The following is a 12,197-nucleotide window of genomic DNA, read 5'->3' on the forward strand; positions in this document are numbered from 1 at the left end:
TGGGGAGTTTATCATTTCTCTCCCCACAGCCACTGAAAGGAAAAGAAATAATCTAGCAACGAACCGTGGCCATCTTTGCATGATAATTCCTAATAGACATGTTTCTGTTTGTTATTGATACGCACGTTAGAGAACATGTTTTCCTTAAGCAAGTCAGACAGAGCCTCTGTTGAGATACCTACTGTGTTTTGAATGGTAATTTTACCCACTCTCAGCTGGTCATTCTGCAAGGTTGAAGTCAGCTGCCAGCAAGACATTGATTCAGCTGTTTCTTTTTTGAAGCAACTGTGTTCATATCTCTTTGTCAACATGCTTTCTTTATGATCTTATCTCCTTAGGATAACTACACCTTTGCTCAGCCTGGTATTCAGAAGAAAGTGAAAATGCTGGAAGAACTGGTTAGCCGAATTGACGGTACGTCTTGAAAACTAAGCGAGACTGGACGTGGCTTGGTTGAAAGTGTTTAGTTAGAAGACTTTGCTAGCTGCCTGGGCAATACCAGCGCAGTGATCCGTCTCTACCATAATGTGGCCTTTCTCAGGCGAGGTGTCACCCTTAATCAACTTGTGGCACAGTGGCCTTTTGCAAACTTACTGCACTGTATCACTTAAAGGAAAGCCACTAGAGCATGCACCACTCTCATTACTTTTTATTAAGGCAATGTAATCAAAATCCAATGCCAATCTTTTTTGCTGCAGACTAATGGCTACATACAAAAGCCAGCCAGCATTCATTTTACATTAAGCTCAATGATTGTAGTAATTCGGGAGAGTCGCAGTGGTTGTTTATAGTTGTCCTTTGGCACTATGTTTTGTGCCTTTGTGTATCGTTTTGCTATCAGGAATGTCTGAATAATTTCTCTGTGGAATCCAATTAATTACCAACTTTGGAAATAACATCTTTAATATTGGAGATAAATTACAGCGGGTGCGAGGGTAATTTTAGATTATGCTTTCATGTTTTTCGCAGGACTACTTTGAAACATTTTCTACCTTCATCCTTAAAACAATTCCCATCATGAAATGCTGACTGTCATATTGCTGGAGCAGAGTTTAATTAAATGAAATTTGAGAGATAGTGCTTGCCCATTCTAAGCATATTCTCTTGATAGTTCGTTAAATTAACGAGCACAGCGATGCCGAGCAGAACTAAGCATATATTTGTGACACTGCCTGTCAGTTATGAGTGTGTGTGTGTGTGTGTGTGTGTGTGTCAAAAAATGCTGTTACGCAAGTAACTCAACAATGGCTAAACTTATTAGGAAGATGATTTCTATTGTTTAATTATGCACAGTGTAAGCTTTGTTGCAGCAGCATTTACTGCAACAATTTATATATTTGCTTGCTTGTATTTGAACAATCTAGATTGTCGATGGTGACATTGGCTGTGCTTAGAGGTGAACATTCACATAACTGATGGTGATGAAATGCATGAGTTGCCATCAAAGAAAGCTATTTAATATGCCTAGTTGCAAATAACTTACTACTTGGCAGCTGTTGTCTGCGAAAAGCATTGGTGCGATCCTTCCTCACGCGAATGACACCCTTGGTGTAAATGTATTGCATGAGAAGCGTCATTTTCCAGCAGTAGATCATACGCTTTTCTTGCAAAAGGTCCCAGACTCAGTCTCTCTGTGGCATCTCCAGATAGGACTCTTGTCTTGTTTCCTTGGAGTGCCTCTTCCAATCAGAGATGACAATACTGAGCCGGATAGTCCAATTATGTGGCAAGGTATACTACTATCTCTAAGTTGCAACAGGGAGGCAGTATGCTTCCTGGCTCTTCATTTAGCCCTTGCACTCCAACCCAGAGATCTGGTTGGAAGTTTACCCAGGCTTGAAATTAAATATGGCTCTAGCCCTGAGTTAAAAGAACGGGTGGAATATTCAGAAGCCTCCTGGTTTCCTGCTCTTGCAGCCATAGGACAAACTCTGGAAGACAGAGATTTATTTTTATTTAGCTTTCTCTGTGTGTATGTGCGTGTTGGTAGGAATCTTGCATTATGTACTTGCCCAAACCATTGGCAAGCTTTTTTTGTACATAAGGAACAATCACTGCACGTCTTAACATAACTGGTTAATGAAGATAGCAAGGCTTGAATTAAGAAGAACAGGAGGTTGATACGTGGTGACAAATATGCTCTGCTAGAACAATCTAAGATGGAAAGAGGGTGTGAGTGGGGTGCGGGAATGTTAAATGGAAAAGTGCTTTAATGGAAAAGTGGAGTGATAAATAATATTTATGTTAATCATCCCTGATGTTTGCTTAAAATATGTGAGGTTGGAAATATTTATGGCTTGGTTATTAGATGTAGCCAGTCAACCGGAAAATATGGCTTTATTCTCAAAGGATAAGATCTTTCCTCCACAAGCTACTTAGCTTCCCTGCAACTTCTGCACCTGTCACAAAGTTAAGCTGATGATAACCAGCAGCCAGAAAAGCCCGTTGGCGGAACGGAAAGGTGACTGATCTGTGGTTTTAATAAGTTTATTTATTTAGCAGTCTTTACATCCCACCTAGTGACTGAAATTCTCAAAGCGGTTTGCAATGTATTTGCAGCGTGATAAAACAGACAGTGAAGCAACCGTCACTGCAGCATGGCACAGGTGTGTACAAATCACCCACCCCAGTTATCTGATGGTCCGACGAATGCCATTTTGTGGCAGAGTCTCTGTTGACACAGTTAGATGTGAGATCTACAAGGCCAGGACTTTCTCTGTGGCTGGTGATGCTGTCTCTCAGAAACCCAGCCCTAGTGGCAGGCTCAGGGTGTGATGGGGGAATATAGATGCCTCCCTTCCAGTTCTCAGATGCTGCAATCAGTTAAAGTTAAAATCTCAAGCAGTGCCTAATGGGAAGAGAAGGCAAAGCAAAATGCAGTAGAATCAGAGCTTGATCCATTATTCCCCAGTTCTCTCTGTTGTCAGAAAAGCAGGGCTGGGGGCTTAGGTTGTTTTACAGTGAGGACTGAACATGCTTAGTGGGCATGAAATGGCAGCTGACTAGGTTTTTTTTTTTTGGGGGGGGAGGGAGGCATCGGGGAGGAAACATAGGGTGGATGGGAACTGGCTGGAACCCTATCCAGAAGCACTCCGGTGCGCAACATTTGGTTGCAGTATCCTACTTGTATATCCATGCCTCGATAAGCAAAAGTACAGCATCCATACACAAAAGAAGAGGTATGAGTAGACTTGGAATCACTCAAGACGTTTGCAGAGTATATTAAAAAAAATGGGAAAAACCCTCTGAGCAGACCCATAATAACTCAATGGCATTGAGTATCCGAAAAGGGGGGAAACCATTGGCAACTGGGTGGAAGGTTGAGGGGAAGTGGAATAGAATGGAATGGCTGGAACAGGACGCATGCACATATATGTTAGAAAGAACGGTCTCATTGTTTGTTCAGTCATTTTCATAGGTTCCTGGTTCATACTGGGAAGCTGCTTTCCCAAAGAATGGAAGTAAGAGGTGCCCCTAGGCAAAAATGGAGCACTCCCAAGATTTTCATGTAGCTGAGATTTTAGGTATTCAGCCACCCAACTCTCTCTCTTTCTCAAAAATAAAATAAAAACATTATTCTAAATATGCATATGTTACTTTGTATCAGCTCCAATGGTCTCAGGGCTACTGGATTATATAACCCTCCTGAAGACTGAAAGGGGGAATGATTTTTCACCAATCCTCCTGCATCTTTCACCTGCTGAATCTGCTTTAGAGGGTTGGGGCCCCTCCAGAATAACATCAGAGGTAGTGCAGGGGGAAGGAGAAATTGCCTTTTCCATTTTGCCCTGCAGATGATGAATGGAAGGGCATTCTTTGGATTGAGCCCTTTATTTCTATTAATGTTAATACATGCAGTTTTTTAAAAAAATTGTATAAACAGTTTCACATACAAGTTTAAGTTTAAGCACCTTTTCTTTCCTAACCCCCTTTTGCCTCTGGCGTTTTCTATTAAAATACCTCTGTTTTAAGGACCATGATCTGGGAAGTTCTGAAAGGGTCACTTAACATTGTTGGATGTCTCAGAGTTTCTGCATTCTTGATTTTCAAGTGAGGACAGAATTTTATCCATAACCTTGCTGGAATAAATCCTCGCTCTGGGCATTTGTTTTTTCATTCATATATTGTGAGGACCACATATGTATTATAATAAATGTAGGATCTTCAGAATAACCTGCTCTTCTCATCTTCTAAGGGAATTGTTTTCCAGCTCTGTGGATTAAGCTTTCAATTTCAAAGGATTTGTTATTTTACAATATTTATAAGAAATGTGATTACAGTAATTCAGTAAAGCTGTTTTAAATCGCATGCCAAGCATTACAGGAAAAACAATTTTAATTACTTTTCTAAGGTGTTTTAAAGTTGGATGATTTAGAGGCTCAGTTTTACAGCGCTAAAACTAAATTCAGCATCTTGTATGAAATAGCAAGCCCTTTTCCCAACCTTATGCTGTGTGATATTTCTGCATGTTTTATGGAACTCAGCGGTTCAGTGTCTTACCAGTAGATTTTACTGCCTCATTAAACAATTGTATCGACTGAAAATAACTTTGTCTTTTGGGGAAGTTCAGCACGAACGAAACTTATTTGAGGTTGAACTGGAATGACTTTTTTCTTTTCTTTTTGTCTGGTAGCACCATATTTTAAGTCATAATGGACTTTTGGAGAAAGGTTAAGCTAGGAAACCTTGATTTTCAGTGGTGATGACCAAGAAGGGCCTTCTGGAGTTTCAGTAGGACTGTCTCATGATTGTAGATCTTTGTAAGGAGAAGAAGACAAAGACTATCAATAGGAGGGTTCCCTAGCACAATTCAAAGTGTTGATGCTGACCTTAAAAGCCCTAAACTGCCTTGGCCCAATATGCTTGAAGGAGTGTCTCCACTCCCATCGTTCTGCCCGCACACTGAGGTCCACCTCCAAGGGTCTTCTGTTGGTTCCCTCACTGCGAGAAGCGAAGTTACAGGGAACCTGGCAGAAGATCTTCTTGGCAGTGGTGCTCTCCCTGTGGAATGCCCTCCCATCAGATGTCAAGGAGATGAAGAACTGCACAACTTTTAGAAGACATCTGAAGGCAGCCCTGTACAGTCATACCTTGGGTTACAGACGCTTCAGGTTGCGTTTTTTGGGGTTACGGACCCGCCGAAACCCGGAAGTACCAGAACGGGTTATTTCTGGGTTTCGGGGGTCGCGCATGTGCAGAAGCGCCAAATTGCAATCCGCACATGCGCTGCTGCAGATTGCGAATGTGCATCCCACACGGATCACGTTCACAACCCGAGCTTTAAATGTTTGATGTTTTATTATGTTTTTATATTTTGCTGGAAGCCACCCAGAGTGGCTTGGGAAACCCAGCCAGATGAAAGGGGTATTATTATTATTATTATTATTATTATTATTATTATTACATTCAGTAGTTGATGATGGGGTGGGGTGGCAGTGCTCACCTGAACTCTGGTCAGCTGTGATGCTGGTACTTACTGGGGGGTAGAGGGAGAAAGGCAAGGGGACAGCAAGGTCTATGTGTTGCAAACACACTGGCGTAACCAATCTGGTTATCTTGCCAGTGCCAAACTCTTGCCAAACTTGCTGCCGCTTTGCCCCTCCCCTTCTAGCTCCCAGTAGGCAGCAGCAACACAACCAGCTGAAGGTCAGATGAGTCCTGCTACCCCAGCACAACATCCACTACTGCAAATGAGTCTTACAGTATTGGATGCATGTCAACTGGCCAGTTACAGATGTGTCTAATGACTATACAAATGACCCACCCTTGCAATGTGGGCTCTCTTCCCTGAGTAGCCTCACTGTTCGGATCATCCTGCTAGTTGTTAAGGCTGGCTTTCTTAATGGGCAGCTTATCTCTTCTCCTAGATAACCCCTGATAGTAGGATTGCATGAAGTCTAGGTGTAGCAATAGGAAGGCAAACAGCAGGTATTCAGCTAGACTTCAGCCTGTACCAAAATTGCTTAGTTACAAAATCTGAGGCAGTTAGGAACTTGGCAAAGATGGGAATTTAGAGAAGCATCTGATGTAATGAAAGAAACTTTCTTAGCATCTGGAAGCAGGGTGTCATTTTTAGCAAACACTATTTCTTTATATTCTACTTAAGAATGGAGTATGAAATGATTATGCTTCTTGGTACCAACACACAGTGCATTTTGCATAAACATGTTATTTAATAAGCTTGAACACACATAAATCCATGGTATAAAATATGCATATGTAACTTTGTTTTTTAATGGGAGGACCTGTATCAGCACATTTTCAATAGGTTAGTATAAGTTTTTTTAAAAGTGCTGAGAAGACTGTTAAACAAATTCACCCCTTATTTCTTTTGATACAAGAACTATTATTTCTTGAAGATTTAGCATAATTTTATTATCGCAAACTGCTGTATAAGTATTTTATGAAAAAATACTTTTAAGTCTGAAAGATGGCAATAATTACATCTGCCGAGTCATTCATTACATCTGCATGCTTACTATCAGTGAAATGGAAAATTTAAATTTGGAATTATTGCCAGCCAAATTACCTTTATCGGTGAAATAACATCTGTTCACAATTACTTATAAAAAAGGAGGAATGAATCTTTTCAGCCTGTGCATTTTCGTTTTGTCTCTGAATATATTATAAAATAAATTGCAAATAAAGCTTTGCACTTAGTGGTCCATTTTTCAACATGTTAGGGAGAAATAGAGGCAAGCCCACAGGAAATTCAGTATGTTTAAATTTGTATATATTTTTTAAGTGAGTTGAAATATGTTGCCCCAGTTTGTAGCTTTTCATTATTTTCAAAGGCTTTCCAATAATCGGAAGTAAATATGTAGCGGCTGTGGAATCTACTATTTATGAGTAGCTGCTGCATTTACCTCTGAGTAAATGCTTCAATTAGCTTGAAATAACTTCTAAATCTAAAGTGATGCAGCAAATTTGTCAACCTACAGTATTTGCGCCTGCCTATGACACATTCTTAAGCAAGTTAAATGTTTTGCATTTCCTACTATATTTGCTAAGGGCAAATGTAGGCTTTTCTCATTCTTCGCTTTGAGCAGCAGTTGTTGATTGGACAATGGCCTTTCTGAGTCCTCTGAGACAAGTGCAGTTCTATCAGTATTGGCAGGTACACATTCAAGACTCACTGCATATAGTTTTATGCCCTATAGCATCCAGGAGTGTCAACATGGCCTCGCAACCATGGGTGCCCATAGCCGTGGGTGCCATGCAGTGTGCATAGCCATGGCACCAAAATTTGTGGGTTCCTGGCCCCTTCATGGGGAATTTTGTGAGTGCTCAGGCACCCAGGGAGTTGGCACCTATGATAACATGTAAGGGTTGCATGTGGGGAGAAAAGGTAGTGGTTCTTCTCTCTCGACACTATACAGTTTCTTTGTAGAGAAGGTGCTGTGCATGTTAGAAATTTAAGATAAAATCCCCGGCTTCTGTGCTTCATATAGAATGTGGGGAACCCCTTCTTAGTGTGTGTGTTATTTTTGTCTTGCCTTTCTTCTTAGAAGTGTTGGCACACCAAGGGTAAGGGGGTCTCTTTCTCTGCTAACCCTAGTGGTCCACTTTGATGGGAGGGTCTACAAAGGAAGATCTCTGGCAAAGTGGACTTTGCAGCCATTGCTGATCATCTCATTGGCACCGTATCTGCAAAACTCAGTTCCATTAGGGACCAGCTCCACTCAGAATCTCTGATAGGGAATTGATCCTCATGAGACTTGCATCTGGCGCCATGTTTAAGAGGTGTCAAATGCAAGCCCTGCTTGCCAAGAAACAATCAAGAATGCTCTGCAAGGTTCCCAATGCTTTCTGTGCAGCTGGGTCTCGACTAACCTCATATCTGACATCAGGTTTGAGGCAGGTGGGGGTAGCTTGGGGGAAACAGCCTCACAGGCCAAATTAGAAACCCTGCCAAACCTAAATGGGCATGTAGTTTGGAGGTTACCCACTGCTGTCTTAAATACTTAAGAGAGGATGGGAAAACCCATTGAGAAGCAATGTAGGGATAAATTGTAGTACCGATTCATCAGAGGCCAAATCGCCTTGGGCCTCACCACCATTTGGTCACAGATCTACCAGAAATTTTGGTTGTCGGATTGCGTGTTAAATGTATTTATTAATTTATTTACTTGCAATATTTATTTTAAGGAGGATACTCGATGCTACTTTAATTTTAAAACACACACATGCTCACATGAATCATAAGTAACTCTTAACTCCCCATAGCTTGTTTTTAGTGGTGTGCATGCAGTGAAAAGAAAAAGAAATTCTCCCTTTTAATGAGATTTTTTTTTTAAAAGATGATGTATTCACGGCTTGGTTTTTAAGCTACAATTCCATCCTGTGTTCATGCAGCTGACACATTCTAAAATGACAAGTTGACAATGTCACACAATCACATCTTAACATTTAATACTTAAAAAGAAAAGAAAAGCACTAGGACAAACTTGGGACTAAATCAGTGTGCCAGAAACAAGTAACTATATTGAAACTCTGCACTTGCAGTATGATTTTCATTCAGTTATTTAAATATATGGAAAATATTCATCACAGAACCTGTCAATAGATCCTTTTGAGCGTCATCTACAATGCTGGTGTAAAATTTACTTGCTGTTTCTATTTGGGCCTCTTTTGGAGGAAATTGTTTGCTTATATAATGTTGAATTTGGGGGGTTGTTGTTTTTTTTAAAAAAAACTGCTTGTGATTAATGCTGCATAGAGCCCTCTTGGTAAACTTATTTCAATTTTTCTCTTTCAGAGCAAGTGCACAGACACTTAGAGCAACACGAGGTGAAATACCTTCAGTTTGCTTTCCGCTGGATGAATAACTTGTTGATGAGAGAAGTTCCCCTGCGGTGCACCATAAGGCTTTGGGACACATACCAGGTGAACTGCTGCTTCGAGTCCTCATTATGGAGCACAGTGCTGTTTGAAGCCGCATGCCTCTCCCGTGTAGACTTGATTTAAGAAACGGAGCTGGCCGATTTCTGTTGAGCTTCCGAGTATTTGACATTCTTGATGTGCAGGAGCCTTAGATATTTGAAACTAAAGTTGATGAGCAAGTTTGCCTATGGTTATCTGCATTTAGCGGAGGGAATAAGAGTCTCTTTCAAGATCACTGCACACCCATATGATTTTGCCCTCATCATGGTTGAGCAAGTCCTTGGAGATGTCACCTCCGTGTGCTGCAGCTACCAAGACGGCAAACAGATTATGAGAAGAGGGTTTAGAACAGCACAGAAAATGCCTCTAACAAAATACAGTGATTCGTTCTTTAACAACAAGCCCCTTTTGAGGTCTGCAGCTTTTGGCCTTAACCCCAATCCTAAACTTAAATGAAGCCTAAATTTCTTAAGTACGCTTCCTTGTATCTCCCTCGTTTACTCTGGCCTTCCCTTCCCCTACTTTCAAAATTTGGATTGCAAACTGGACTGGTTTATATTACTCTGTAAAGTGCCATGTATGTTGATAGCACTACATTTTAAAAAAAAACAAAAACAGCCTCAATTCTCAAAATCGATGTATATATTAATTGCTTGGCACTAGCCAGTTGATGACACAAATATATCTCAGCAACAGATAGCCTGGACTTAGGGTTGCCATGTATCCTCTTTTTCCAGGACACATCCTCTTTCTGGGATAAAATTTCTTTCTGGGTGGATTTTTAATTTGCCAAAATGTCTTTCTGCATGAGACATAGACATAACTGGTGGTTGAAGACTTGCTTTCCTCTACTCTTCTCCTGCCCCCCTCAGCAATATATCACAGCTTCTGTAGTCTACATATAGTAGGGGTATTTAAAATGAGAGTCGACATAGCGTCCTCTTTTTCTCTCTTCAAAATATGGCAACCCTATATATGCCCCACATATATTATGAGTACATTATTAAAAATGAGCTCTCTTCCGTGGCTGCATATAGGAGAGCTATATATTCCAAAGAAGGCTCACAAAAAATCTTTTGTCATTGACATTTCATTTTATTTGAAATGTCTGAACCACCACCCGCACATACATTTCAATGCAGCTAAGCAATATGCTAAACAACACATATAAAACAATCAAAATACAATGGTACCTTGGTTTACAACCATAATCTGTTCCAGAGGTCCATTTGTAAACCAAAACAGGTTGTAACCCAAGGCACGCTTTCACCATTGGGGCCTCCAAAAAAAATTTGTTCGTAATCGGGGAAAAATAGGTTGTAATCCAAAAAAAGTTTGCAAACTGGGACACGTACTTCCGGGTTTGACATGTTTGTAATCCAAAACATAGGCAAACCAGACTGTTTGCAAACCAATGTACCACTGTATACAAAAAGGCAGTAAACTATATGCCTAAACAATAAATCTGTATCGGCAATAAAAAAGAATGTTACGGAAATGTTAATTATTGGTTTTGTCCTCAAATAAATGTCTTAAGCTTGTCATCTGAAACCTAAAGCGTTTTGGCTCAAACGAGCCCTCTTCGGGGGTCTATCTCGTTTGTTTATTTAGCAGTGGCTCAGAAGTGATCAGTTTTAAAGGCAGGGAGATTCCATAGGAGCTTTGCCCTGGAAGGTCATTAAAACACAAGAAACAAGGGAGATAAACCCATGAAGACAGCTCGTTGGAGCTAAAACGCTTTGGGCTAATATAACAATAAGCTACCATTCTTTCCAGCATCTCTGAGAAACAATTCCCCTTTTTTGTTCACATTTTTGGATGCTTCCATTTCTGTGTGTTTCCCTGTGAAACCTAGCAAACCCCCTCCCCCTTTCAGAAAAGAATCTCACAATCTAGGCACCATTACAGTCAAGGCTCCATCCTCTGCATCCATTCAGCTCATGTCTGGGAGTGGGGAAGTAGGATACAAAATAGGACCTCCAGAAATAGCCCAAGTGCATAGGCAGATTAATATGGGAGAAGGTGGGCTCAAGGGATAGGAGGGGTATTTTATATGGTATACCTGAAGGAGCGTCTCCACCCCCATCGTTCTACCCGGACACTGAGGTCCAGCACCGAGGGCCTTCTGGCGGTTCCCTCACTGCGGGAAGCCAAGTTACAGGGAACCAGGCAGAGGGCCTTCTCAGTAGTGGCACCCGCCCTGTGGAACGCCCTCCCACCAGATGTCAAAGAGAACAACAACTACCAGTCTTTTAGAAGACATCTGAAGGCATCCCTGTTTAGGGAAGCTTTTAATGTTTGATGTATCACAGTATTTTAATATTCTTTTGGAAGCCGCCCAGAGTGGCTAGGGAAACCCAGCCAGATGGGCGGGGTATAAATAATAAATTATTATTATTATTATTATTACTCTGTAGTTTTCTGTTGATTAACTCTGAATTAATCTTTCACCAAACAATTCCATTTCTGCCATTTCCCATACTTTCTTGCATACCCCAGCATTAGACTGAAGATGCCTACTAATTGGCAAGACTGGTCTGTTCATGAGACGAGTTATATTAGCCTCCTCTTGAGGCTTTCTATTGAAAGTGGGAGCTCCTGATTATTTCCAAAGAGAAGACTGGCGATTATTATTTCAAATACAATATTAATTAAAATAATGCATTCTCCAGGAAGTAAACTATTCAGATTCTGTACAGATTAAATCTTCATACTTGCAGCAAGTATTTTGCTTTAATGGTAGTGGTCAGTGGTTCACTAGAAAACGAAACAAGGCAGTGGGGAGATGTATTGCATTTCCAAGCATTTGAAGATTTCTGAAAGATGGCATGTAGGACAAATCTGAACTGTTAGTCTTGGTTGTTGCAACCTAATCTGTGGTTATTAAATATCCAACTGTCTTGCCCAATTAGCCAAATAGACTCAGGCATTCTCAACTAGCTTATTATTTTAATGTGTCTAAATTTTATTTCATATAATTTGTTAGAGGCATAGTAAGTGTTGATTAGTCTAATATTGGGTTACATGCGTTTTCCCAATTAAGGGAGCTGAACATTGTTTAATGGTTTAAGTCTGTAAGTAGCTGTAAAGGTGAGCACTGGAATAAAAATCTCACTCGTAAACGGAAAGTTAAAACATTCAGCAGCTAATGACATGGAAAATGTAGTATATAAATCTGAGTATAACTATATACAGGTGCACAAGCCTGCTTGGTTGTGCTCCTAAATAACCACATTAATCCGGGGGGAAATATCCCAAACAACCCCCCTCTCCCAACAGAGCTGTCTTTGTATGTCTCCACATTTAAACTTTTA

General features: G+C 40.6%; 1 protein-coding gene across 1 annotated transcript in view; it reads left to right on the forward strand.

Annotated features, from left to right (window-relative positions):
• Nucleotides 1-12,197, forward strand: part of TBC1D22A (TBC1 domain family member 22A) — a 113,314-nt gene that overhangs the window by 59,612 nt on the left and 41,505 nt on the right. The window contains exons 10-11 of the mRNA XM_053404717.1: nt 339-414; nt 8,759-8,886. Coding sequence (XP_053260692.1) covers nt 339-414; nt 8,759-8,886 — 204 coding nt within the window. The remainder of the gene's footprint in view (nt 1-338; nt 415-8,758; nt 8,887-12,197) is intronic.

This window comes from Podarcis raffonei, chromosome 10 (assembly GCF_027172205.1).
Source record: "Podarcis raffonei isolate rPodRaf1 chromosome 10, rPodRaf1.pri, whole genome shotgun sequence".
In the NCBI taxonomy this organism is placed as follows: Eukaryota; Metazoa; Chordata; class Lepidosauria; order Squamata; family Lacertidae; genus Podarcis; species Podarcis raffonei.